We start from the raw sequence: 25,608 nt of genomic DNA on the forward strand, positions 1-25,608 counted from the left end.
CCGTTCAAAGTAAGGCTGCGAGCGGCGTGGGAGCGATGGATGACAGACGGAGACCACAGTTTCAGGATAAGTGGAAGGCAGCGCCGGGCAAATTACGCCACAGTTTGCGGATGGATTGTTGATGCTTGGACTAACGTGTCTGCTGGCACTGTTGTTCAAGCTTTCGCAAAAGCCACCATTATTTCTGAGGAGCTGCGCTGCACGGAAAGTGACTCTGACAGCGAAGAAGGGGAAATTGGCATGTCTGATTTAGCGCAGCTGTTTAATTCAGAAACAGAGGATGATGACTTTGATGGGTTTGATTAATACTTTGTAATAAATACATGAATAAAGCACAAACATACTCAGTTTTGCTCCCGCTCTATTTTTCTACCTGAAAACTTAATTCAACAGCAGCCTCTGGGCGGGTCTCCTCCTCTTCACCGCGGTGGCTGGCAGGTGTTTTTTCATCTAAATAATCTAAATCTTGCAGCTATATTTGCTGTGATCAGTGGGAATAAAGTAGTTTTAATATGTTTTTAAGTGAGAAAGTCCACCTGAAAACTTAATAATTGCAGTCAGTTCATCCAGATTATCTATTTCTGTCGGAGGCGCTCAGACCCCCACATACCAGCGGTACACCGACAGCAGAAATCCCTTCAACAGCAGCCTCTAGGCTGGGCAGCCTCCAGGTTCACCGCGGCTGCTGGCAGGTGTTTTTCATCTAAATAATTTTAACTGCAGGCACCAGGATACCGGTAATAAAAGCGAACAAATTCCGTCGGCAGGTTTCAGGATTTTAAGTTAATTTAGGAGCGATCACAGCGCTCTGTCATCTGCGCTGTCTCACGGCCAGCACCCAGGTTTGATTAATACTTTGTAATAAATACATGAATAAAGCACAATCATACTCAGTTTTGCCCCCGCTGTATTTTTAAATACGCAGTAGAGGTATTTAAAGGTAGTAGAGGACATGTACCTGTATATAAAAAACGCGCCCTATAGTCCGGTGCGCCTTATGTGTGTGTTAAATACAGAAATGTGACACATAACTGAGAGTGCGCCTTTTAGTACGGTGCGCCTTATGGTCGTGAAAATACGGTAATATCTGATAAGTTGTCAATTTTAAACATCATTTTTCTCAAAGTAAAAACACATTAGTATGAATCTGTTTGAACCTATGGGTGAAAGATATGGTAAACTACCCTGACTAGTAAAAAGTTAAACACCTAGTCCTCCTCTTTTGGCTGGCCCTTACCAGGCTTTGTGGATGTGGTCGCTTCGCAGGATCTTGACAGGAACTCTCGTCTCTCCGAGGAACACGTCCTGAGCCAGATTTTCATTGTTCCACAGATCCACTCTGCAAAGACAGATGATGTAAACAAGCAGAACGCTGATCATCCATCACTGTTCTTCAGGTTCTGTGCAGGACATCAACTGTGGTTAACATCACTCAAACATAAACCAGCCAGTTCTGATACAGCAAGAGGAACTCCAAAGGACAAGGCAGTACCGAGTGGTGCTTACCTCCGGTTAGCATAGGAACTAAAAATAAAATACCAGTGCAACAACACCACCTCAAATTCAAACCTCAAAACCATGCACGAGAGTTTACCTTTTAACCTCTCTACTCTCTCCATTGAGCTACGGCTGCACTGAGATGGAGGCCTCACATATCTTTAACCAGAAAACAAGGCTCTCCATCAGCGGTCAGAAACACACCCAGGTAAGTTCATGTTTTCATCATAAGTTCTAGGGATGAATTTTACTTTCTTTTGTCTAGACTTTTAGGGGAAACAGAATAGTTGTCATGATTAAAATGAAACTCACTTTATCTCAAGCTTTTCAATGTCGTCCTCCTCCACATGAAAAGTCTTTTTCGAGTAGCTGCTGGACCGTGTGACCTGTGGACAAGCAGGTTAAGACTTTACCAATATCGTTATTACTACATAGTCATCCAAATAACTAATCCATCATAAATATGATTGTGTGAAAATTAAACCATGAAGGATTTACCTCGAAGAAAAAGGTTTCTTCAAAATATGGATTGCTGGTTTTCTTCTTTACCTTCGTTTTCTTTTGGTCTGACCTAACAGCGCCACATAGAAACAAATGGATTTCAAACATGCTGTCCAGGAAGAAGTCTTCTAAAATGTTTACATGTGAAAAAATGCTCAGAAATCGATGTGAAATTACTTTGCAGGCAACAGTGCGCATATTTTTGATCTGGCTGTCACAATCACGCAGAATACGCTCAGGCATCAGCACTACAAATCAATTAAGGTGTTGCACATCTAATTTTTTTGCACTACTTAAACATTATAACAAAAAAACAAGCCTAAAAGCATTCCACACCAAGGCACAGCGACAAGACCTGGATATGCATGAGCTTAGTCTCTATTCAGTGGGGTGAAAGAGTTCAGTGTTTCTGCTAGAAAGGCCACCAGTTCCGATGCTCAGGGGACTCTTGCTTTGACATATGGCCTGCAGGAGATTTTAGTTCATATTGACCAAAATGTTTCAAAATATTTTGCCAAGAATTTAAAATGGCAAAGGACTGATTGGACAAAGCATTCCTTTGACCATCTTATTGGTACGTTACCCAAGGCAGAAAGATGAGGATCCTTAGGAATGACTTATATGGTTTATGGCTAAGTAAACTGATAACATACAACGCAAAACATAATAGATTTGGATAGTTCTCATGGTATTAAAAATAGTACAGGTAGACTTGTGGGTGTATAGAATTCAAGATCATAGTTCAACACAGGGGTATGGTGGTCATCGCCCCATATAAAGAGACCCTAGTTCTTGACGCAGCTGTACTGGGTTTCAATCCATCCTGGAGACCTTTCCTTCATTTCTGGATTGGCAAAGTAAAACACATTTGCCTTGGGTAACGTACCAATAAGATGGTCATATCAAGACATAAATAATTGGTAATCCAGCTCTAAGTTAGCGTTTTGTGTAAATACAGCCTGTCTGACCGACATCAACGCATGTAAAGCATTTAAATAAACAGTGTGGGAGCAAAAGTATAGAGAAAACATGTAAATGAGGTTTAAGCTAGCACAAGCAGCAACTGCTGTTTTGTGTTTAGTCAAACTGGCATACCTTCACATGACGCTTTATCTCACAAGAAGCCTTTATGTTTGGAAGAAAACGGATCGGAGCTTGTAGAGTTGGACAGAAGTGGTGTGTTTCTGTATTTAATCATTCCTGGCTGCATGCAGCCCGGTTTCTTCCGCTCTTATCAATGCTTTTGGTTCTTCTACTGTTTTGTGACTATTTTCTTCAAGTATTGAGAACTATTTTGTTCCAGATCAGTGAAAAAAAAAAGGACTAACATTGGGTATTTGTTTCTTCCTCCTGCTTGTTTTATTGGGGATCCCGAAATAAATGTGTGTAAAAATGGCCTGTATAGTTTTTTGAGCACCTTTTTATATAGAACATTACAACACTGAGTTTAATTTCTGAGGGAAATTCAGAATATTTCTACAGAGCTAATAGTGCAGTAAGAACTGTTTGATTTTAAAGCAGTATTACAGGTTTCACAAAATATATCAAACTCCATTACAGTAGAGACGGCTAAAGCAGTTAGGTAATTTGGTCAGATGTTGTGGTATATTACAAAATGAGTTTTCTGTTCCTGCTTTCCTTTGTTTGGAAATAATAAAATACAGTTTTGTCTTAAGGACGTGAGCAGGAGTGAATATGTAGAGGCTATGATTTATATCGTTTCTGTTATGTTTTCCATTAGTTTAAGTCCTTTAGTTAGCAAAAAAAAAAAATGTTGATAGACAAAATACTGGGAAGCTATTTTTAGAAGCTATTTTTAGTCTTATTTTGCATATAGAATACAAGTATTCAAAACCACAATAAAAACAACATGTAACTTTTTTTTACATATAGATAGAGCAGATGCTTAATCTAGCATTAGATAATATTCCCCTCAGCCTAAATAAAAAAAAAAAAAAGATGCCTCTTTAAGAAATGCAAATCCTGTCTAAATGAGGTGAGAACAGCTTAGCTGCCTTCTATCTGTGTACAGCATTAGCAGAGTTACCTGGCAGGTCCAACAAGAGACACGGTGGCATATGGGTCACAGTTCTGGCCACTGATCAAAGGCAGCTCTTTGCACTCAATTATTCTGCAGCCGTTAAAAAAAGAGGTGGAGAGAAAAACAAAATGCATTTACTGAGCAAAATGTATTTTAGCACAATGTTGAATAACATTAGGCTTCATTTCTTTCCACAATTATTGTAGCACTTTTTTTAACCAAAAAGATGATACAAATGAGGTAAAACTGTCAATGGTTTTTAAAACAAAATAGAAAAGTGCTAATCTTTTTCAATAAAGACTACAGGAAAACACATTATTTAAAGTATGGCAGTGCAAATTACAAGTCAAAACATGTTTCCAAACATCTTTATTTTGAACAGAATCTCAACTGAAATCAAGGACTGCACTGACAGACTTGATGCACTACAAATGTTACAGTTAAACCTGAAGTTATTTCCAACACTGGCAGATTAAGTTTCAAAGCAATATTTTTTCGCAAGCATCTTTCTAATAAATCATGAGAGTAACACCATTGAAAGAAATAAAATACTAAATATGCAGTGGGGTAAAAAACTAGTTCAAAGAAACTAAAACCTTACATGTTAGTGCTGGTATTTGTGATTTTTTTTTTTTGTTTGTTTTAGAAAATATATTTAGCAGCGAGCTGTTGGTTTATAAGCTTGGAGGGACTCCTTCCCATCACCCTAATCCATAGCTCCCTCCACTGATACTCCATCCTATTCAAGTTCAGACTCGGTTAAAAAATCTAACCCTAAACCAAAGCGTTAGCCTCTCGCTCAACAAGGACTATTTTACATGTGAACAAAAATGTGTAAGCTCTTCAACCCAAAGCCAAATTCTTTGTTTGTGTGCATAATACTGGCATCAAAGAGAGTAAAGGGAATTTTGCCATTTTCTTTTAAACGCATTATAAATGTAATAAATGTATTTTCCTTAACTGTTAATAAGGCTTCCAACAATAATGACTGCTATCATAAAGTTATAATTCAATTTGGGATTTAAGATTTCTCTATTTAAGATTGGGCATCACGAATCAATAATTGATCAGAACCTGTTCTAACCTTTCTAGTCTTACTCACATGCCTGGAAGATGTCTAGTGCTACTACCCCTTCTATTCATTCAGCTAATTTATTATAAATTTATAAGCATTGACAGGTTTGATATATATACACTGGTTGGAAATATCTGTCATAATATATAGTAACATGCAAACAAAGTTAGACGTTTTAAGGAATCCAGACAGAACTCTGGTTAGCCTGCTAATTTATAATAGGTAAACTTTTATGATTGTTCTTCTTAAAAGAATCTGAATCAAAATTGATGGGAACTGGGTTCTAAACAGGACTGCTAAGTGAAGCAGTGGGTAGCACTGCTGCCTTGAAGCAAGAGGGTTCCGGGTCTGAACCTTTCTGCATGGAGTTTGATTGTTCTCCCTGTGCATCTGTGGGTTCCCTCCGGGTACCCCGGCTTCCTCCCACAGTCCAAACACATGGCTGTTATGTTAATTGGCTTCTCTAAATTCTCAATGAGTGTGAGTTTGTATCTCTGTGTTGCCCTGTGATAGACTAGCGACCTGTCCAGGGTGTACTACGCCTCTCGCCCATAGACAGCTGGAGATGGGCACCAGCATCCCTCGCGATCCTGCTTGGGATAAGCGTGATGGAAATGGATGGGTTCAAAACAGAAACCATTGAAATTCAAACGATGCCCAATCCCATCTGTGTTTAAGGATCTATTGGGAGTGGCTAAAAGGCACTTCTCGTCACGCAGCTGAATTCTATCACACATATAATTTGTTCCCCAAGTGGTACAGTGGGAAATTCTTCTTGCTTGAATACATGCCGACCAGTGTTACTTAGTAACGCGTCACAGTAACTATCTTGCTTTTCCAGTAAATAGAGGTGTAACTGATTAGTTTGTAAAAGTCAATAACACATTACTGATTACAACACCTTAAATAGACCTGTTATTCGTAAATATCGTGTATAAATAAGGACTACAGTTTTCTGGTGTAAACATACGTAGCAGCTATGAGCAACATCAGTATGAAGACAGAGATGATGTCGTAGAGCCATTGATCCGACACCGTTCCTAAGGTTAAACACTCACCGAAGACTAAAAATTTCTGTGATTTGCTCTCAATGTGCAGGAAAAAAAATAAGACTTTAATAATCCTGAGAAGCTGTGATCTAAAGAAGCTCCATGTAAGTAAAATCATTACTTTCTGAATGATTTTACTCACATGGTTTACGTTTTCTCACAAAAAAAATACTAGGATCATTCAGTCCAGCAGTTTTTTTTTTTCTGGAATAGTGTAACCCCTGTATAATTTTATAGAAACGTATATGTTACATATACATTTTTTGTTAAATTGTTTAAAGGGAATTATTTTTCTTTTTTCGTTTTACAGCTAATTGAAGTGTTTTACTTTGCCAAAAATAAAATGAATACCAAAAATTTTTATTTTTATTTTCTTCTAAACAAAATACTTCATCAAATCTATACACTCTTAATGCAACTCACTTGTCAAACCACAACCCAAATAGTGCAGATTAGTTTTCAATGTTTTCAGATGTGCAGATTTTCAATGTATTAATACATGAATTAATTGATAACAAACACCTTATGCTGCATAATTTAACCATTAGTTTTATTTAAAATTCAAATAACAAGAACGGTTTCCAAATTCTTCGACACTAGATCATAAAAAGTAACTACACAGTTACTTAGGCTTGTAACTAGTTACTTTCACTAAGCAGTAACCGAGTTACTAACTCAATTACTTTATTGGAGATCTATTAACAATAACTAGTTACTTTTTTAAGTAACTTGCCGAACACAGACCGACATGACCCCAGCATTTTAGATGAGGTGTTTCTTTATTACTGTTAAAGTCTAATTTTACATGCTTAGCTGTGTTTTTAAGCATTCAAATTTGGAAGGGTGACTCATAATAAGAAATTTCTGTGGTCTGAAACTCAGACAATATTAATTACTAACTTTTCACTTGGAAGGAAACTAGGCTTATGCATTACATAAATGCTGTTGTAACTTGCCTCATTCTAACTTGCATATGGCATATGATCAACGTAAATGTTTGAAAAAAAAGCCACCACATTACATCATAACATTCGTCATTACATCTGAAAGGTGACGCACTGTGGACATGTTATCGATGAGAAGTATTAATACAAGTGGTCGGAAGTAGAGCTGAAAGCTGCAGCTTTCAGGTACAAATAGTGCTTTGCCATCATGTTTCATTGCAGATGTATTGCTTTTTTCTTTTTTTTCCCTCTCTCTCTTCACTAGTGTTTCAGGTGACAACAAACAGACACAGTCGGCACCCTAAACAGGATGTGGCTGCTAAGCAGGGGCCACCAGAGAGTAAGAATGAATTCAGCCTTTCCCTAAGTGAGGCCGTAGGGACGAGTAAAGCGGCTGAATGTCAGGATGTTTGTCTTTAATCTTGCAGGGTGTCATGACAATACTCCCTCTAGACCCCTGTGTAAGTGTGAGTTTAAACCAATGGCCTAATCAGTTACACAGGAAGGCCTGGAGAAGTGCACCTGGAAAGCTGAGATCTCAGACGCAGAGAGGTCTTGTATGATGAAGCTGAAATAGGACATCACAAGCGTGCAGTGTCAGAGCGTATGCGTCAGCGGTGAGAGCTGACAGTGAGCTGTGAGATAGTTTAGGCAAACAATCTGAGTAACATGGTGAATGACAGCAGAGAGAGAAAAAAAAAGCCACAGTGGTTGCAGTGTGAAAAGCACAGACTTCCTGTTCAGATGCCATCACTTCCTCTCCTCATTACAGTGCTCTTTAAGTATGAATGGGGGGCTGGTGGTGGGACAACATACGTAAACAGTAAGCATCTGCGCATCTATACGAGAGCTTGGCGTGCTCAGCCTGACCCATCTATGAGGTGGGTTCTTCCTTTTCCCCTTTTCATTCTCAACGAGATAAGTCCCTTTAAAAAATTGGATGTCTATGACAACAAACTCATGCAAAATTAAACCTTAGGAAGTAACGATAGATAAAAGTCATATTATGACACATTAAATGTGAAATAAGCTCCTGAGGACCAAGACTGGTAAATGATGCACTCTTATCAGGTCCATTTTTGACAAGCGTTTTCATCACAAACCTCTGACCTATAAAACTGACGACTAGGATTTGCATAGGGCACAGATGGTGCGCATGTTATAGTTTTTCTTGACTGAAATTATTTGACTACATGTGGTCACAGCAGTGCACAAGAGTAAAGATCTTTGTATTTTTAGTTTGTACCTTCTAGTAAGTTTTATCATGGCCAAAAGTAGCTTTAAAGAGATTGAACATCTCCATGATACAATTGCAGAATTTGGCACATTTTATTGGGGTTTTGTGTAAAGGATGGACAAAGTCTTTCATAACTGAGATGTAAAATAAGAACACGAGGATGTCTTCCCCCCTATTTTTTTTTAAAGAAAAAAAATTAATATTGTGCATTTGTATTTTGCTTCTTAATCTTTTTCACTCTATAATATATTGAGCAATAAGAAATTAGAAGGCAGCCCTTTAGTAAGTAGTGTTTTTTTTTTCTTGCAGAGTCTGAGAACGGTTGTGCAATTGCTCATGATTTGGATGGCCATTGTAAAAGGGCCATGGTCACATTTTATGACATAACTAAAATTAACACATAGAAAGGTTTGTGAAAGATTACGCGTGGTGCTGGTGCAATCTTATTTTTTCCTGTAATGTTAAAAAATAAAGCAATTAAGGGTATATTTGCAACAAACACAGTACTTGACTGAGGGTATGATACTGCTCATGTGCAGAGGTGGTTGCACAAGGAAGGAATGAACTAGGCTAGTTAAGACCTCAGTGTCATTTAGAAAATAATAAAGAAAAATCTAAGATGTAGCGTGATCTAAAAAAAAAAAAAAGCTACATGACCAATAGTGCTCAGAACCTGGTAAAAGTGTTGGTGTTCACTGAAGCAGGATCAACAGCTGTGGAGGAATGTTGCTGGGAAGCTGATGGATGCTTTTCCCTTTAAGTAGGAAAAGTGAAGATTAATTTACACTAGTGTTCTTGTCGGATATTCCCCCATTAATTTCAGAGGCGGAAATCTGTACGCCAACCTAGGTCAAGCTGAGTTTGAGAATCGCCTGGCAGAGGTGGTGAGAAAATACCATCTTTTCTATGACGGATCTTCTTAGAATTATAAGCACATTTTCTTCTTCACCTCCTCCTTACTTATCCGAAAACCTCCTCTTCCAATCTGCTGCTTCTTTTGTGGGTGTGACTTAAACAGTAGGTTCTATGAGTTTGGCAGCTGAGTGTCTCATGGAGTATGAATACTTGGAAACAAAATCAGCTTTTTTTTTTTCTCTTGATCTTACCACCTAAAGAACAAGAACAAAGTATGTAACAGCTTTCAGTATATATCCAGCTGACATGTGAAGGCCTTTGAGGACTGTTTTTGTTGAGAACGTCAGTGAAAAATTTGCATTATGAATCCCAAGAATTATAACAGATGGATAAAGTTTGGAACAGGTTAAAAACAGGTTTTGTTTAGAAAATTACATCTCAAGGTTTAAAGATACAATGGAGCAATATTTAGAGCAACAATGGAACAAAGATTTTTTTCTTTATTTAGTTTGTTCATATTGTACCCATTCACAACATATGGCACCTCAAAGCACTCTTTGACAATTTAATCAGATCATACAGTCAGACTGGTTAAAAGTGTTTTAATCTAAGGAAACCCAGCTGATTGTATCAAGTCATTGACTTAAACATGGTGTAAGTGAAAACCTTCAACCTAAACGGACAAGTGAGGTATGGAGAGCAGCTAAGAGGCCCACAGTAACTCTGAAGGAGCTGCAGAGATCCAAAGCTCAGATAGGTGATAGGTGTTTATAGGACACAATCGGTGATATGTTTCACAAATACAGACGTTATAGAAGAAAGCCCTTGTTGGAAGAAAGCCATTGAGGTTGTAGTTTGTTACGGGTAAAGTAAGGGGCAATAATTTTAAAACCCATCTAAAATGTTGTCTTTTCTGATGTAAAAGCAAAATCCTTTGCGAGACTGAGAACTAGCATTGCTCATCACCTTGAACACACTATCTTCAACAGCAGCACATGGTTGGCTGAGATCAAGCTATTTTGCAAGGAAGAGCAGGCAACGATCAACCTCACAATTTGCAAAGCCGTTAAAGATACAGCCCAACTGTTTCATGGCTGTAAGTGCAGCCACATGTGGTTCTATAAAGATTGACTGACCTGCTGAATAAAAATAGTTTTGAATTTAAAAAAGGACATTTAAAGAGCCATCATCAAGTTTTCCAATGATACTGCCACCTATGGCCAAATCACAGAATTGTAGCACTCTTCTGCTCACTTTTCATAGCTCACAGTTGACAAGTTTTGCTGGATGCCAAAATCCATTTTGAATATAATGCTTCGATTGTTTACTAGGTCTGACCCATTTAACATGGATGTGTTTGACGTCACATCTGCTGAACAGTTCAGTACATTCATATTTAAATGTACAAACAAACTTATACCACTTACCTTTAGCATTAAAATAGTATTGGCTGCAACATAAAGAAGCTTTATGATCATTTTAAATGACGAACTAGAAGAGAACTGTTAAAACAGCTTTAAAGCAGTTCGAGGTATAATTATGTTTTTGGTAACCCTGAATGTTGCATGAGTTTTCTAAAACATGATAGCACTGATAACCTACTTAGCTTCTGACATGTTGATTAAAAACTCATCTAAGAAATCAGATTTCCTGTGGTTTCGCACTTTCTGTAATTTCACAGCGGTCTTTGATACTTATAGAATAAATAACACATCCTTTGCTTTAATCCGTTAAGAAACAACAACAACAACAACAAATAATCAGTCATATCAAAATTACCGGCACCAACTTTGAAGAGCAAGCCATTGCATGATATCCAACCCTCTCATGCTTAAACAACAACAAATCTGCTGCCGTGTGACATTCTCAGCAAATGGCTTAAATGAATTAAGTGATAATAGAGATTTCAAAATGCAACTTTGGATTAAAATTACTTGCTGAATTTCACAGCTCATGAGCTGTTACTTTTTCTTTCTTTTTTTATCAAAAGCATTAGTAGCATTAAGGAAAACGTGCAACTCACTTGACAAGTAAATGTTGACCAGTGGAGCCATTATCTGTGATCACTTCATTCAGTCGCATCTCAAGGTGAACTTTACCCTGTTGAAGAAATACATCACATATGTGGCATCAAACTTTAGATCTATGTACAAAATCTTGCGTTGACATACAAACACAATTAAAATGAGGTTACAGCAAAAGGCATATAGACGTGCATTTTCATCTCATGCTTGCATATGCTAAATTGCTCTTTAGAAGAGTTGTGCTGCCTTGCAGATTATATATATATATATATATATATATATATATATATATATATATATATATACACACATGTAATTATTATTTATTTATTTTTTTTTGGGTAAAATGTGCAACGAAAAACCATAATAGTTGTGAATATTGCCATCACTCAAAAATATCTTTACAGGGTCGGATGTGGTGAAGGCTGCAGGTCTCGCCTTCGGAAGTGTCAGAGAGATAGAAAAGAGCTAAACAAGACGCCCACACACTTGGACTCTGTCTCTGCAATTCAGCACTTGGCTGACAAGGCAAGTGCTTCTTTCTGATGCAAGATAGGCCTTTAAGCCAAGATAACGGCTCTACAGAAAGGTCCAAATAAGCTGAGAGCTTTACTAGATTATTTCACTACAAGTCTTAAGTAATACATATGATCAGTAATATTATGAGTGTTTGAATAGATTAATGTTTTTCCTTTTTGGGGGGGAAATCAGCCTGCCAAGCTAAAGTTTGGCTTGAAACCAAACCAGAACAGCATAGCATTGCATCAACACCTCCATTTCTCACTGATGTAACTTTGCTGTGGAAAGTGTCTACTTGTGTGTGAATCAGTGTTGCAGTACATCCCCAGAATAGACCGGCGTGGGCTAATGGCAGCTAGAGTCAACACAGTAGCTACAGTAAAGCAGCAAAGGATTAGTACTATGGGTATACTTTCACATCTAACGCAACACCACAAAACTACAGGATAGGTTAGCATTGCTGAGAATTCAGACGCTCGATGTAACAGGCACCAGAAAAAGTTTCAACAAGTGTTGGCTCCCAAGTAAGTTTGGTTTTCCCTTTTTTAAAAGCAAAATTATGAGTAAAGTGCTTCAAAGAGACCAGTGTAAAAACCCTAACCTAACCCTAACCCTGGCGATGGATAAATACTCCTAGACTGATAGCTAAACTGTTCAGCTGCAATGGCTCCAAATATTTTTCAGAAATTGTTCTTTAAAGTAAGCCTGCAAGGTGTCCGTTAAACCCAGGAACAAACCATACACCCTGAGTCTAAGAGAAACGACCCCACAGATAAAAAACAACACTGGGATAATAGTACTAAGTCCTGCACCCAATAAGTCAAAGTTAAGAGAACATAACAGCAAAGTTTGACGATTGGAAATTAACAACTCATGAGATTTCTCCCCTTTCAAACCCCTGGTGTCTTAATCGTGCTACTATGTAAGGGCTCTTGATTTGAAAGAGAAAGGAAATATTTCTTGAGCTCTCGTTTATGACTCATGTTCCAAATAACAGGCAGGATTCTGGGTATTTGGTGAAAAAAAATTACAATCCTAACAAAAAGACGCCCGAATGTTGATTTCACGGGCTAACTATTAGCTGTAAATGTCGCTATTGTTAAATAGCTAAAGCACTTGCTTAGAAAATTCTAATCAGTGCTTAGCTAAAGAGCTAGCTTGGATTTTTTTTTCATGACTGTAGACTTTTTGTCATCTCTAGCTTAATACCTCCAAGATTTCCTTTAAGGTTTGATCAGTCTAACTTTACACTGAACACTCACAAAGGTAGAGACCTTTCTTAAAACATCACCTTAGAACAAGACAAAAAAAAAAAATAATAGTACACAACTGACAGGCTGGACAAACCGACTGTGGATTGACAAAGCTTTTCTCTGTTAGTAAAAAACAAACAGAATCAACAGCATTTCATAAATCTCCTCTTTTTCTTAAAACCCTCTATTATCCACCAGCTGATGTTATGGGACGAATGAATAATTTGATTCCTAAAAGTGGAAGTAGAAATATACAGATGAAACTTTGGGCAAATTATCTATACTTTATGACAGGGTGGAAAACAAAAAGGAGAACAACCTGCTCCCAGTTTTATTTACTGGATACTTTTCTCAACTCTTCAGTATTAAAACCTTCAAACTTCAAAGGTTGACAAAAAAATGAGTATAAATGAATCAAAATAAGTAAATTACACTGTTAAGAATAGTAAATGATTATCAAGATTGAAGACATAGAGGTGAACTGGCTTTGGTATAGATATATTGTCCCCAGATCATTTTAGTTGATGTTCCTTGTAGCTTCATTGTGACCGAGCTCTAGTATAAGGAACTTATGTCCAGAAAAAACAAGTGTAGCGCAAACTAGTTTCTATATAGTTTTCTCACAACATGCCAAGCTGTCCAACAATATCAGCTAAACAGACATACCAGTGTTGTGTTAAACAGAAGGGAGTAGTTTAAATGACTGCCTATCTACAGTTAAGAGTCTTGAGTGGGTGTCGAGGACTAATATTTTAATGGGGATCTTGTAAACTCAAGTAAACAGAAGAAAATCATTTCTTCTTTACCTAACCTAGCGAGCAACTTTGCTGCTTCGCCAGTCAGACAAGTCCCCAGCTGCAGCAGAAAGGCCCGACCAAACAACAATAGTTGTTCTTCATCCCATTCAGATGCCACCAAATAAATAAACAATTACTAACTTGAGCTCATCGTTGCAGCAAAAACCCAAAACAATATATATCTTGCAGCCGTTTCATGCAAGTTGCAGCTGGTGGTTGGTCGATGTGGGTTTTAAACAAATAACAGATTCACCCAACCTTTTTGTAGCTCTTTTACCCCTGCAGTAATAAAGCTCTAAATGTCACATGGTTGTCACTTCCTGCGGATGCTCACAATTGTGTAAAATGAGGATGTTAGGGTATTAAAATAGTGCCTTGTTATTATTATTGTGTACTAATTGAGATGACTATATAAACCAATTATTATTAAATTAAATTGGTTTATTTTCTATAGACAGTGCATCACGATCCATCCATGAAATTGGTATATTTTTTTCTTTTTAAAGTGTCATTATTGCACTATTTCAGCTTGTGAACTGAGAAAAAGACGTACTAAAGGTTTTAATAGAAGTTGTGTCTTATCTCCTATGTTGATTTTTTTGACAGAATAGGTTTAATGAGATGTTCAAGGAAAACAAAATCCCTGTTTTCAATATTTTGACTGTTACACCGACTAAAAATCCCTCAACTACATATTGCTAATCAAGTTAATGTAAAGTTAAACTGAAAAACTAGAACCTCCTGACTAATTACAATCCTCTAAATGGCATAGAGGACTTTTAACAGTAAAGTTGTAGCTGACTTAGCCATAGCTGCAGCTAGTGCAGACAGAAAAAGATCTATGCCCTTGCACAGGAAAAGACAGGAAACGTTGGGCAGATCAATGCAACCAAGACCAAAAACAAAAGTCTGACTTGACAGAATTTACACCGTTTAAACACTAGAGCCTAAGGTTGCCAGTACCTACTTAGAGGCATCAGAGGGACCATTTCTAATGTTTCATGACAGCAAGTTGTTTCAGTTATGACAAACCAAACTAAAATTAAGCAATAAATGAATTGCATAAGCTTTGTTAACACTAAACGGAGGGAAAAAAAAAAGACTATAATTACTACAAAAGCATCTGACGCTGTAAATTACCTGAACTTCTGTGTTGGGATCTACTGGCTGGAGGTTAAACCAATCGTCCTTTCCGCTGTATTTACATAGATCATCCTTCCGGATTGACACTTTGCCTGGAAAGTAAAAAAGCAACGACAATGTTAAAAAAAAAATGGTGCATCTTCTCTGATGATAGTTATCCCAGTTTTCTGGGGAGTATTTATTAGTAAACATGACTTACCAACAGGCAGGTCCCTTTGGAAAACGCCCTTGGCATAAACATAAAAGGATAAAAACTGAAATGGCCGCGGGATCTCAAAAAAAAAGTCTTCTCCATAAAACGGGCTGTAAACAAAAAAGGAAGAAAAAAAACAGTGTATTTTTATGGTCACAGTGGAAAATAAAGCTTGTTGACCAAACAACATGATGACCTCATTATTACCTTAAAAGGTTTAGACCTCTATAATTACAGACATGCTATGAATACTTTCTAAACAGACATTTTTCCATCCAATGTGGGTCTAAACACGCGAGGCCTCAGGAGAAAAATACAACCTTGACTTGCCATGATATTAATGAATAAAACTGAATAGGCAAAAAACCACTGCTGGAGAGTTGCTTGATTAGATGACGCATGACACTGATCAGACGTAATCTTACCCTGATAGACCTCCATGTTATGTTTCACACATTAACTGGTATTATGCGGTGAAGAAAATGCAAAAAGGAAAAAAATCATTACTCAACGATTCCACATTTCTGACAGAATGTTCAGTCATCTTAACAAGGTTTAACACCAATGCAATATTGCCTCACTTTCATGAACACAGGGTTTGTTAATGTCTGAGCAGACGGTGGGCATCGCAGGGTGCCGCTGTGATTCATCGAGGATGGAGGAAATGTTCTTCATATCTTAGGTTACAAAACCTGACTAGTAAACCATTTAGGGCTTTTTCCTCAACTGGAGGTTGACGGTGCAAAATACTTTGCAGTGGAGTCTATAGCGTAGTAAAAAAAAACAAACAAAAAAAACAAAAACAGAAAATACAAGCAACAAGAGAAAGGTTTTATTTTATAATGTAAAAATGTGCAATTTTTTTTATTAATTTTGGTTCTGGTTTACAGGATTAGTTTACTATAAATTCACCTAAATGTATAATAAACCCATGTGTTCTCAAGGTTTGAAGTTATGTGGAGTGGATTTTCTATATTTTAATCGAAACATTTTATTTATTTTTCTTAAGGCCTTCTAAAGGGATCAGTGATCAGGTGATTATGCACCTGTTTAAAAAAATATAAACAAATAAATCAGATTATAAAAATACAAGCATAATAATGGTCTTCTTGCGCTTGTTAAAAGTAGTTTGTTGCTTTGGCTTCTCAACACAAAAGAATTTTATTTTTTTTCCAGTTTCTCTGTGTATCTTGTTATGTGGGTACTTAAAGTATTTTTGAATCTCAATCATATTGCTTGTATATTTTTAGTTTTTGTCTGTGTAACGCCATTGTAATTTTATTGATACTTCTACATTCTTTTCAGCAATGTTATCCTGTGTGCTAATTTTAAGTCCTTTGTAAATAAATATGGCTTGAGCTGTTTTCTTTTTTATCATCTGAAAGAAAAAAACAAAACATAACAAAATGTTAAAGTTAAAAGAAATAAAAACAAAGGTACATCAGGGACACCTTTGGGTGTCCGTCTAAGCTAATCAGGCTAATCTCATTTGTCTACTTTGTAGAAGCAAGCCTAAGGAGGAAAAAAAAAAAAAAAAACCAAAAACAACTTAAAAACAAAACATTAACTCATTTGAACTCTACAAGATCGAAAAGGTGAAAACTTATTCTAAAAGCAAGAGGTCCTCCGTTTTGTTCAGAACTGACTGACACAATAATAAAACTGAGGGGTCAGGCTTCTTTATCAACGACTGCTGCAAATTTCTCTAATCAAGCTGCTTTTGCAGACGTAAAAATAGTGGCTAAACATGACGTCTGCATATGTACCACTGGTGTTACCTCTAATGATTGCAATACAAATAAAAAAAAAATCTAAAATTAAATGTATTTATTGGTTAGACTAAAATTTCAGTGGTCAGTCAGTTGGGTAAACAACCACACACATTAGTTCCCTTCACGCTCTTTTCACGTTACAAAGAGAAATATCTTGCCTGACACTTCCACAACGGCTTGGCTATCTCATCCAGCGTACACCCACGGATCGTCCTCAAATATCACACTGAAATATGCACCTGTGACCCCACCCCCTCCTTGCTCTCTACATGCTCAAAAATACACCAACTAAAACTACATTTCCCTATTTTATTCATCCTGGTCTCTAAACTGTTTAAAAACTATACCAAGTGGCCTCAGTTTGCTGTTATTTTAAACAACTAGCTGATTTAGATAACCTGTGGATCACACACAAGGAGCGCTTAAAGTCAGAACCAGTCAAGCAAACACGAGAAGATATGGGCCAAAACCTGGTTGATTATTAAGTTGTGCTGAATATCAGCTAGGGGAGAAGAGTGTGTCACAGAGGACAGAAGAGTGTGGAAGGATGACCATCAATGACCATCAATGAAGATTCCCCCCGCCTCCCCCCTCAGCGTGGAAACAAGCCTTTTTAAGCATAAAAACTTTCAAAATAATTCATAGACAATTTGTTCCAAGGTTTTTGAAATTTTAAAAGCACTTTTTTTAATTTTCTAAACTTGAATTTGTAATTTAATTTTAAAAAAATAAACTTTCTAAGGAAAAAACAAACAAACTACATTTTGCAACACACACTTAATTAAAATGATTTTAACTTGTATTTTTAATTTAACCTAAATGGAAAAATTGGGAATCACAAAAGCTAATTTTTTAACCTTATTCAATCAATATTAACAGGTGAATAAAGTTACACTAAAAAAAACACACAGATTTAAGTTACACAATCATAATCAATGATCATCAATACGCATGAAGTTAAAATTTAAAATAAAAAAAAGATGAAAATCGCTTAAAGAAAAAAAGTCATGAAAAATTAACAGCTGCTATTTAGTTTTCTGTAAATAAAAAAAAAAAAAAAACTGTAAACACGTTAACCTAACTTCTCAGCATGTGCACTATGAGCCGCACTAATGATTCACCACTCGTTTCAGAGAATTACTCTTGGGAAGGAAATGACACAAATACCACCCCGACACTGGATTTTTAGCCTCAGTACAAACAAGTAGATGTTTGGATTTTGTAGCCAGCATCGGTCCCAACAAATGAGCTGTGCAGCGTGGCGTTTTTGTAAACCTTCTGACAAAAGAACACTTTGGCTGACTCTGCACTGAGTTTGTTCCACGTATCGCAGCGTATAGTCTAACCATACATTTATGTTTAACGTTTTACCTCTTTGCTTTACATAACCACCCAACATTTATACTTCAGTTAGACTTTTTTTTTTTTTAGGTTGTGAGAGCCCTGATTTGCAGGATCAGGTCCAGTAATTATTAGTTAATAGAAAAAAATAGATCTCAAAACAAATAAATAAAGGGAGTCGATATGCAAACAAGAATCCATCAAGTGTGTGTAAATCATCACATTATTAAAGCAAAATATACTCTATGCAACAAACATAATATATAGTGTTTTATGCACCATTTGTTACTGTAATTAGCTGCTATACATTTAGCACATACTATACACACCTAAGGTTTATATTTTCTGGGTATACTGCTTACTGCTTTTAAGGTGTGGGTTGGTGAAAGGTGTAAGAGTATCAAAAAACTTCCTTCATACTACCTAATTTCTAAAGCTTCACATCTGTTATTGAGAAGACATGCAAAATGCCAAAATGAGAGAAGATTTCTGCAGTTTTTTAGAGATTAAATAGAAAAGTTCTTATTTTCCATCCCCTTTAAATGTTGCTGCTCAGTGACGGTAAGCGAGCTAAAAGCAGGTATTCTTTCTTCTCATTGGCAAAAATTGATTGCTGAAAAAATATCTTTGTGCAAAAAAATAAAAACACACGGTTCAACAAGTAATTTTTTAAATCTAATTTAAAGATTAGTTTCATTTTTTACTCTTTAAACAAATCTGACTAAAATCTGGAATTATAGATATTAGGCCAGGATTTGACATCTTAGCAGGCCTGCGTACATTATCTTTGTCAAGAATGCCAACATGTTCTACTAAACAAAAAAGGCAAACAAATGAAAAAAAAAAAAAAAAGTTAAACTCTAAAGTTTTCATGTCCGAAATAATATCTTTGCAGCAGTATCAATTTTTTTATTTTTTTTTCTCTATTTCTATTCTATTCTATTAAGTAAATGCATTGATTGAGTGGTATTTTGACCAAAAATCATCATACTGTGATAATTTCAAACCAGCTCCTGTTCTCTGATTTTCCTTTTAGATCTACGTCAAGAAGAGGATAAGGTCGGCATTCTTAATTCAACAAATACATGTATAACTTTTTTGTGCTTACGTGATGCTTTTGTCAAACACCTTGGTGCGAAATACTTCCTCCTGGTCCAGACTAATGGTGCAAAATGTACAAAGATCCTTTAGTCGATTCGGACCTGAAACTGGACCCAGGTTCTTGGCTTCACCTAAAACACCAAAGGGAGAGAAATGTTATAATACTACTACTGATAAACATCAGCAATATGTCTTCATTGCACTCCAAGTACATAATCAATACATTTTAGAATTTAAAAGATTTTCCGGTTATACAAAAAAAATATTTATTTCTTCATTATTTAAAAAGGAAATCAGATGTTTTTTTGAATTTAACAAAAAGATGATTGATACGAGTCTTCATCTTAGTGTTAAAATCCACTTTAAAAACTCTATTTGATGTTTGACATCCTCATATTCAGTCGGGCCCGGGAGCCCCTGCCAAAAGTTAGGGCAAACTGCAGAGCGGATGTAGCTGAAGTAGACTCGGTGCTCATATGTGGTTAAAAACATGAAACATTGACTTCCTCAGCATAACCAATGGCGACAAAACAGCGCTGATTCACAAATAACAAACACCTTTGAAACACAGACCACTTCCAGAACTTTGCAGGGAGACACATGCCGAGTGGTTGTATGTAGCAAATAAAAAACACCAAATCTGTCAACTTGTTATTTCAGAAGGCTCCCTTTCTGTAGATTTAGATTTAGACAGGATTAAGATTTCAGGTTCAGATTTAGATAGGATTAAAGGGAGTGAGAATCTAAATTAGTCATCTGGTTTTGAATCAGTATCCTAAGCCTGGTTATAGACCTTGTTAAGGAAAGCCACAGATGAGATCAGCTTTTAAACAGACTAAAAATAAGAGAGCATGGCTAATCTTAGGAGTAGTGAGCAAAAACGGTCAATGAGCTTTAACCAGGATGACCCAAAGGACGTAGAGCTCATAGGTATGTATGCACACAGCCATATATAAAGCATTGTAACCCCAAAAACTCAGCTGTCATCTCTTTTCAGTTGGAAAATTCTCACCAACTGAAATCCATGAATTAAGGGAAGAAAAATAAAGCTTGAAGAATATAGTATTACCATGTCTTCACCTACTTAATCATAAAGATGACTGAGAGTACCGTATTCATTGATGTTTGTTAAAGGAAAAAAAGACTAAATGTGAACGAGGAAGAATGGAGTTTCGCAAGACAGCAAAGCGAGTTACATGCCATGGTAGTTCCTCAATTTTGTTCTGCTTAGCGTTTTCTCATTAATTCATAGTAGTGAAACTGACATTTGCCTTTCTATTGTATGCTTATGCATTGAAGTCTTGCACCTTTTACCCTTTCAGAACAGGAACATTTTCTAACAGTATTGGAGGGGTACCACTTAGATGTATAAAGCTGAACGTCTGTGAAATCTACCTGAATTTTTGATCCACCAATTAACGAAGCTGAACTTTTTACTTGACGAGAATAAATAACTAAAACGTCAATATAAAAACGGTTAGTGCCACAGTGGATATGAACTGGTTGATAAGTTCGAAACTTTAATCGCATCATTACCAGTTAAGCTTGTGTAACCTGAATTCTAACATGTAGGCTCTGAAGGTTTAGTAAGTAAGAGAAAAAGACAATTCAAATACAAAAATATATATATAAAAACAGATTATGGTATCTAATTTATTAATTACTTTAGAGAAGGATGCAACCTAAATGTTCTACTTTAATGACTGACTAACCCTTTGATCACCAAATTTATAATAAACATAAGAAACTAATTTGTCAAAGTTTATATACTGAAAAATAATGGAGCACTACAGTTTCAGAGCCTCATGTGTAAATACCCCAGAGATTTTTTAGATCTGTTCAAAACTATTACAGTCAATTTGCAATTTTCAGTAGCCTAATATGTAAGCTATTTCACCTGATAATAAATGCTTAAAAGGATATTTCAGGGAAGTATGTGTTAGCATCCCTCTTACTGTTATCCCCAAACAAAATGTGTGATCATAAGACATGGATAACACAAACACTGGATAAAAAGGAAAATGGGAAAACATAAATAAAAAAATGGAAATAGAGCCCAAAATTTAGAGAGTTAAACTGTGATGGGGGATAACATTTGGTAGTACACCTGTATTAAGCAGTTTAAACTGAGTGGGCTAGCTTAGAAACGATGCAGTGAAGTGGTACACATTAGCTAGCTGTACTTTGTCACCAACCTTAACTTGGCTCACAGAGCAGCTCTAATAAAACACATTTATTTAGCTAAACGCCTTGTATTTGACTAGTGGTGTTATCTGGTTGAGGTTTATGGTGTCCGGTTAATATAAGCGTTTATAACGAGCTAGTAGCTTCGACTAGCATGCTAGGTTAATTAGACGTTAGAGTGCCCGTCTATGGCTTCACACCGTCGGCTGTTGAGAGCACGCCGCGCCCCTCCCCGGTGCCTGCTTCAGCTACCCAGCTCTTCTTCCACCCGCCCCTTCTCCGCCTGAAACGGAATGATACTTACAAATTTTACCCCGCAGACTCTGTAAAATCCGAATCCTTGCATCGTCCTCTTCCGCCATGGTCAGCGCTGACTGTTGGTGCCGCTGCTCCGGTGCTCTTCTATCATATCCGTTTATGAATGCAAGCAGTGAAGGAAAAGCCAGTCCCACCGAAACGTCACGTCAACGCTCGTAAAAAAAAAAAAAAAAAAGGAAAGGAAAAAAAAAAATTGTCTAAAAAAAATTAAAATAAAAAAATAATAATAAAAAAACGTTTGGCAAAATATCACACCTTCCCGGAAGTCTGTGCTGTCTTTCTTCACTATTGCTGTCTTTCCTTTTCAGAGGGAGTTAAGATACCAGGATCGTTGTGCAATAACGCTTTCGGAGAATGCAGACTTGGGCTTTTAGAGCTTCCTATTGCCAGCTAATCTCAGCTACAATACCAAAAAAACCCACTGAAAGCATGCTGTGTAAATGTGTCACCAGTTGTGAATGAGTTGACAACTCCCCATAGATTAGTGAGAGGCTGAAGGAGGGAGGCTCATCAGCTCAGCTCAGCGGAAACAGACTGAACATGAAAGAAGTGACCAGAAGCTGATTAAGATGGACCAAAGAGAAGAAAAAAAAAAGGCTTTACACGCTTTCATTTTCATCGAAGGACTTTTTTTGTACAAAAATACTTTTAACAATTAAAACTCAGTGGTGTCGAAAGTACACACATTTGGTACTTAAGTAGAATTATACATGCTGCAGTTTATTTCTTTTTATTTATTTTTAAGAATAATTGTCTTGATGCAGGCGCGCTGGAAGCTGTTTCTAGCAAGGGGGGCTGATGGCTGGGTTGGAAAACACATGATGTCATTATGTTGAGGGCTGTGACTGACGTTTTTAACATAATATTGTAGGCCTACATTTGTCGCCAAAAACTGCCATTTAAAATGCATCGGAACAAAGCATGTACATTTTAAACTTTATTTCTTCTCTTTTAATCATTCAAAACAAACAACAGCTCCAAATCAACAGGATCAGGAATACTTGAATAAAACATGGCCTAAATATAGCCTAAACTGAGCATTGAACGTCTTGAAAGTCCATTCGACTATGGATATGGGGGAATGATTTCATATCTGAAACAAAAAACACACAAAGAAAAAAAAACGAATTTCATATTTTATCACTAAATAGCTTAATACAGACATAATATTTAGTGATATGCAGCCTTATTCTAGCGTAGACTTCTTCAGCCACAGGACTACAACGAATAGGCACATAAATAACGCTAAATGCGGCAGTATAGGGGAATTAAAACCATTTCTTACCTCGAAATAGTCAGAAATACGTTTCTGCTGCCTATTGCTAGCCAGGCCATGAATGTGAGGTGGCGGAAGCTTCTGGGGGAGTAGCCTAGTTTTTTATGAAATATTAAAATAATGAATCATTAGTTTATATCTTATACACAGCCCATCATTTTAATCCCATATCAAACACAGTCTTTTAAAAAATAAATACATAAATAATTTCATGTTTTTAAGTACAATATTATGTTACTCCACAGCCCCCCACCATGGGGGGCTGATACTATGACGAGGTAGGCTGCAGCCCCCGCAGCACACCCCTTCCCATGCCACTGTCTTGATGCCAAAAAGAGCCCAACAGATTTTGCTTTCACAAGTGGAGCAATACGGCTATCGCCATAGTGTTCCGCTTGATGTATGCATATAAATAGCTTTATTATAATTATGCAAGGAGTTTTAAAGATTATATGGACACTGCAATGTAAGTAGAACAGGTAAGGAAAAACAGATAAAAAGGAGGAAAAATTAAAAAAAGAGGAGATAAAAGGGAGATAACGATAAAACATCTTCAGTCTGCTTCATCACCTGCAAAGAGATGTAAAAAGAACAGCACAAGCAACGGACATGGTACGAGATACAATAAAGTAACACCTTGATACTATCACTTAAGTATATGTAGTATTATTTAATATGACATGTATAATGTGGTAGCAGAAGATAAGAATATGGGCTTTCTGTATGAAAGTGAATATCTTAAGTACCTGGAGCCAAGCACCTGTAGTTGTTTGTGAGAGTGCACTTGTGCATGTAAAGTTTCCAAAGGAAAAATGCTCAATAGATACTGCAGTTTAAAAACACTCTGGCAAAAGTTGAAGCAAAAGTTGACCTCTTTACTCAAGTAAAAGTGAAAAAGTATGTGCTCCAAAAACTACTTTAAGGATAAGTAACCTTAAAAAAAAAAGCCAGATGCCACTATATGAATTGAATTCTCAATTTTTCATATATTTAGAAAATTTCTTTGGGATAGGACCAAGGATGAGGGTGTTCTTGTAGGTCTCCATTTCCCGATACGCTCTCGTCTGTGTCTGACCTTTAAGACATTTCAACATCTTTTCCTGAATCTAACATTGTAGCATGGCATAGACAATTCACGATTGCAGCTTGAAGAACACCTGCTTGCTTCTGATGATTTCCTTTATCAAACCAATGAGTGTTTGCGTTATATGACTCATCCAATTACACTAGTTTTCGCTAGATGTGGATGGTGCCAGTAATCTGTATTGGATCACACACATGATGTGAAGCAAACATTTATAAACATTAAATCTAAGCCAAGAGTAACGAGTAAAGTTTGTTTTAAAAATGTAAGGAATAGAAAGTACAGATACTTTTGTGCAAATGAAATGAGTAGAAGTCAGAGGTAGGAAGAAAAATAATCAATGGAGTAAAGTATAGATACCTAAAAATTTTATTTAAGTAGAGTAACAAAGTATTTGTACTTGGATACTTGACATGACACCTATGTTAAAACTAACCTGGTAACTTAGAGAGTATAACATAAATTGCTTTACATTTTTTCTGTGTATCTGAAACTAGTTCCTTAGGCATATGTAAAATGTCTTTTATCTTCATTTTTTAGTGTTGAAAAAAACAAACAGAAGTGACGTTTTTAACAAAAAAAATATAATTGCAACACAACTGGTGACATACAATTGCAACACAACTGGTACCCTCTGTGGTAACTGTAATGTGACTTTTATGTAAAAAATACAGCAGCATAAAGCTTTTTTACTATTCGTTTTCTATTAAAATTGGGACAGAGAATATTTTTGTTATCTGTATTGGACCAGTTTAGTATATAACCACAGTAAATTTTTCCTATCTGCTTTCATTTGCATGGATAAATATTAGCTACTTCCAAGCAACCTTGTTGGCTGCACCCGTTTAATTGCCAAACAAACAGGATATCAAATCAATGCATTTAGGTTTTTATTTTAAGAGCTTGCGGGTGTCCTAGGGTTGGTCAGGGGGCATGTATGAAAATACTGTTGATATAGGCCTACTGCAATTTTCAGCCAAAGATCAGCTAGCTTTACATGCAATAGTCTAAAGCGGAGGTCTTCAACAGGGGGTCCACGACCCCTAGGGGGTCCACGGAGGTACTGCATGGGGGTCACAAACGTTTGGGTTGATTAGACTTTTTTTATATACACCCTCCTGCATTTTTTCCAATAATTAAAATGTCTTTAAATACACATTAACATGAATTCAACACACTGTAGTAAACAGATAAATGGAGGCAGAAGATGTCTTTCAGTCATCAATGCACACATTCAGCAACACACAGAAGCTCTTTCATGCTGGGCACTGTTTCATTCACAACACCTGTCCCATCAACCAGGAATCAGAATCAGAAATACTTTAATAATCCCAGGGAGAAATTACTTTCATTACATTACTTTATATGTAATAGAGTGACTATAGGACCAGTTTGATATAACAC

General features: G+C 36.6%; 1 protein-coding gene across 1 annotated transcript in view; it reads right to left on the minus strand.

Moving 5' to 3' along the window:
• The window catches only part of rasa2 (RAS p21 protein activator 2), a 34,898-nt gene extending 12,916 nt beyond the window's left edge, over positions 1-21,982 (minus strand). The window contains exons 1-9 of the mRNA XM_038267987.1: positions 21,831-21,982; positions 19,350-19,473; positions 15,135-15,238; positions 14,933-15,027; positions 11,223-11,299; positions 4,046-4,129; positions 1,996-2,068; positions 1,810-1,883; positions 1,238-1,339 (exon numbers count right to left, since the gene is read on the minus strand). Of these exons, the coding sequence (XP_038123915.1) occupies positions 1,238-1,339; positions 1,810-1,883; positions 1,996-2,068; positions 4,046-4,129; positions 11,223-11,299; positions 14,933-15,027; positions 15,135-15,238; positions 19,350-19,473; positions 21,831-21,888 (791 nt within the window). The 5' untranslated portion in view covers positions 21,889-21,982. The remainder of the gene's footprint in view (positions 1-1,237; positions 1,340-1,809; positions 1,884-1,995; positions 2,069-4,045; positions 4,130-11,222; positions 11,300-14,932; positions 15,028-15,134; positions 15,239-19,349; positions 19,474-21,830) is intronic.
• Positions 21,983-25,608: the final 3,626 nt, after the last annotated feature.

The sequence above is a fragment of the Cyprinodon tularosa genome, unplaced genomic scaffold, assembly GCF_016077235.1.
Source record: "Cyprinodon tularosa strain WSP-4 unplaced genomic scaffold, ASM1607723v1 ctg69, whole genome shotgun sequence".
Classification (NCBI taxonomy): domain Eukaryota; kingdom Metazoa; phylum Chordata; class Actinopteri; order Cyprinodontiformes; family Cyprinodontidae; genus Cyprinodon; species Cyprinodon tularosa.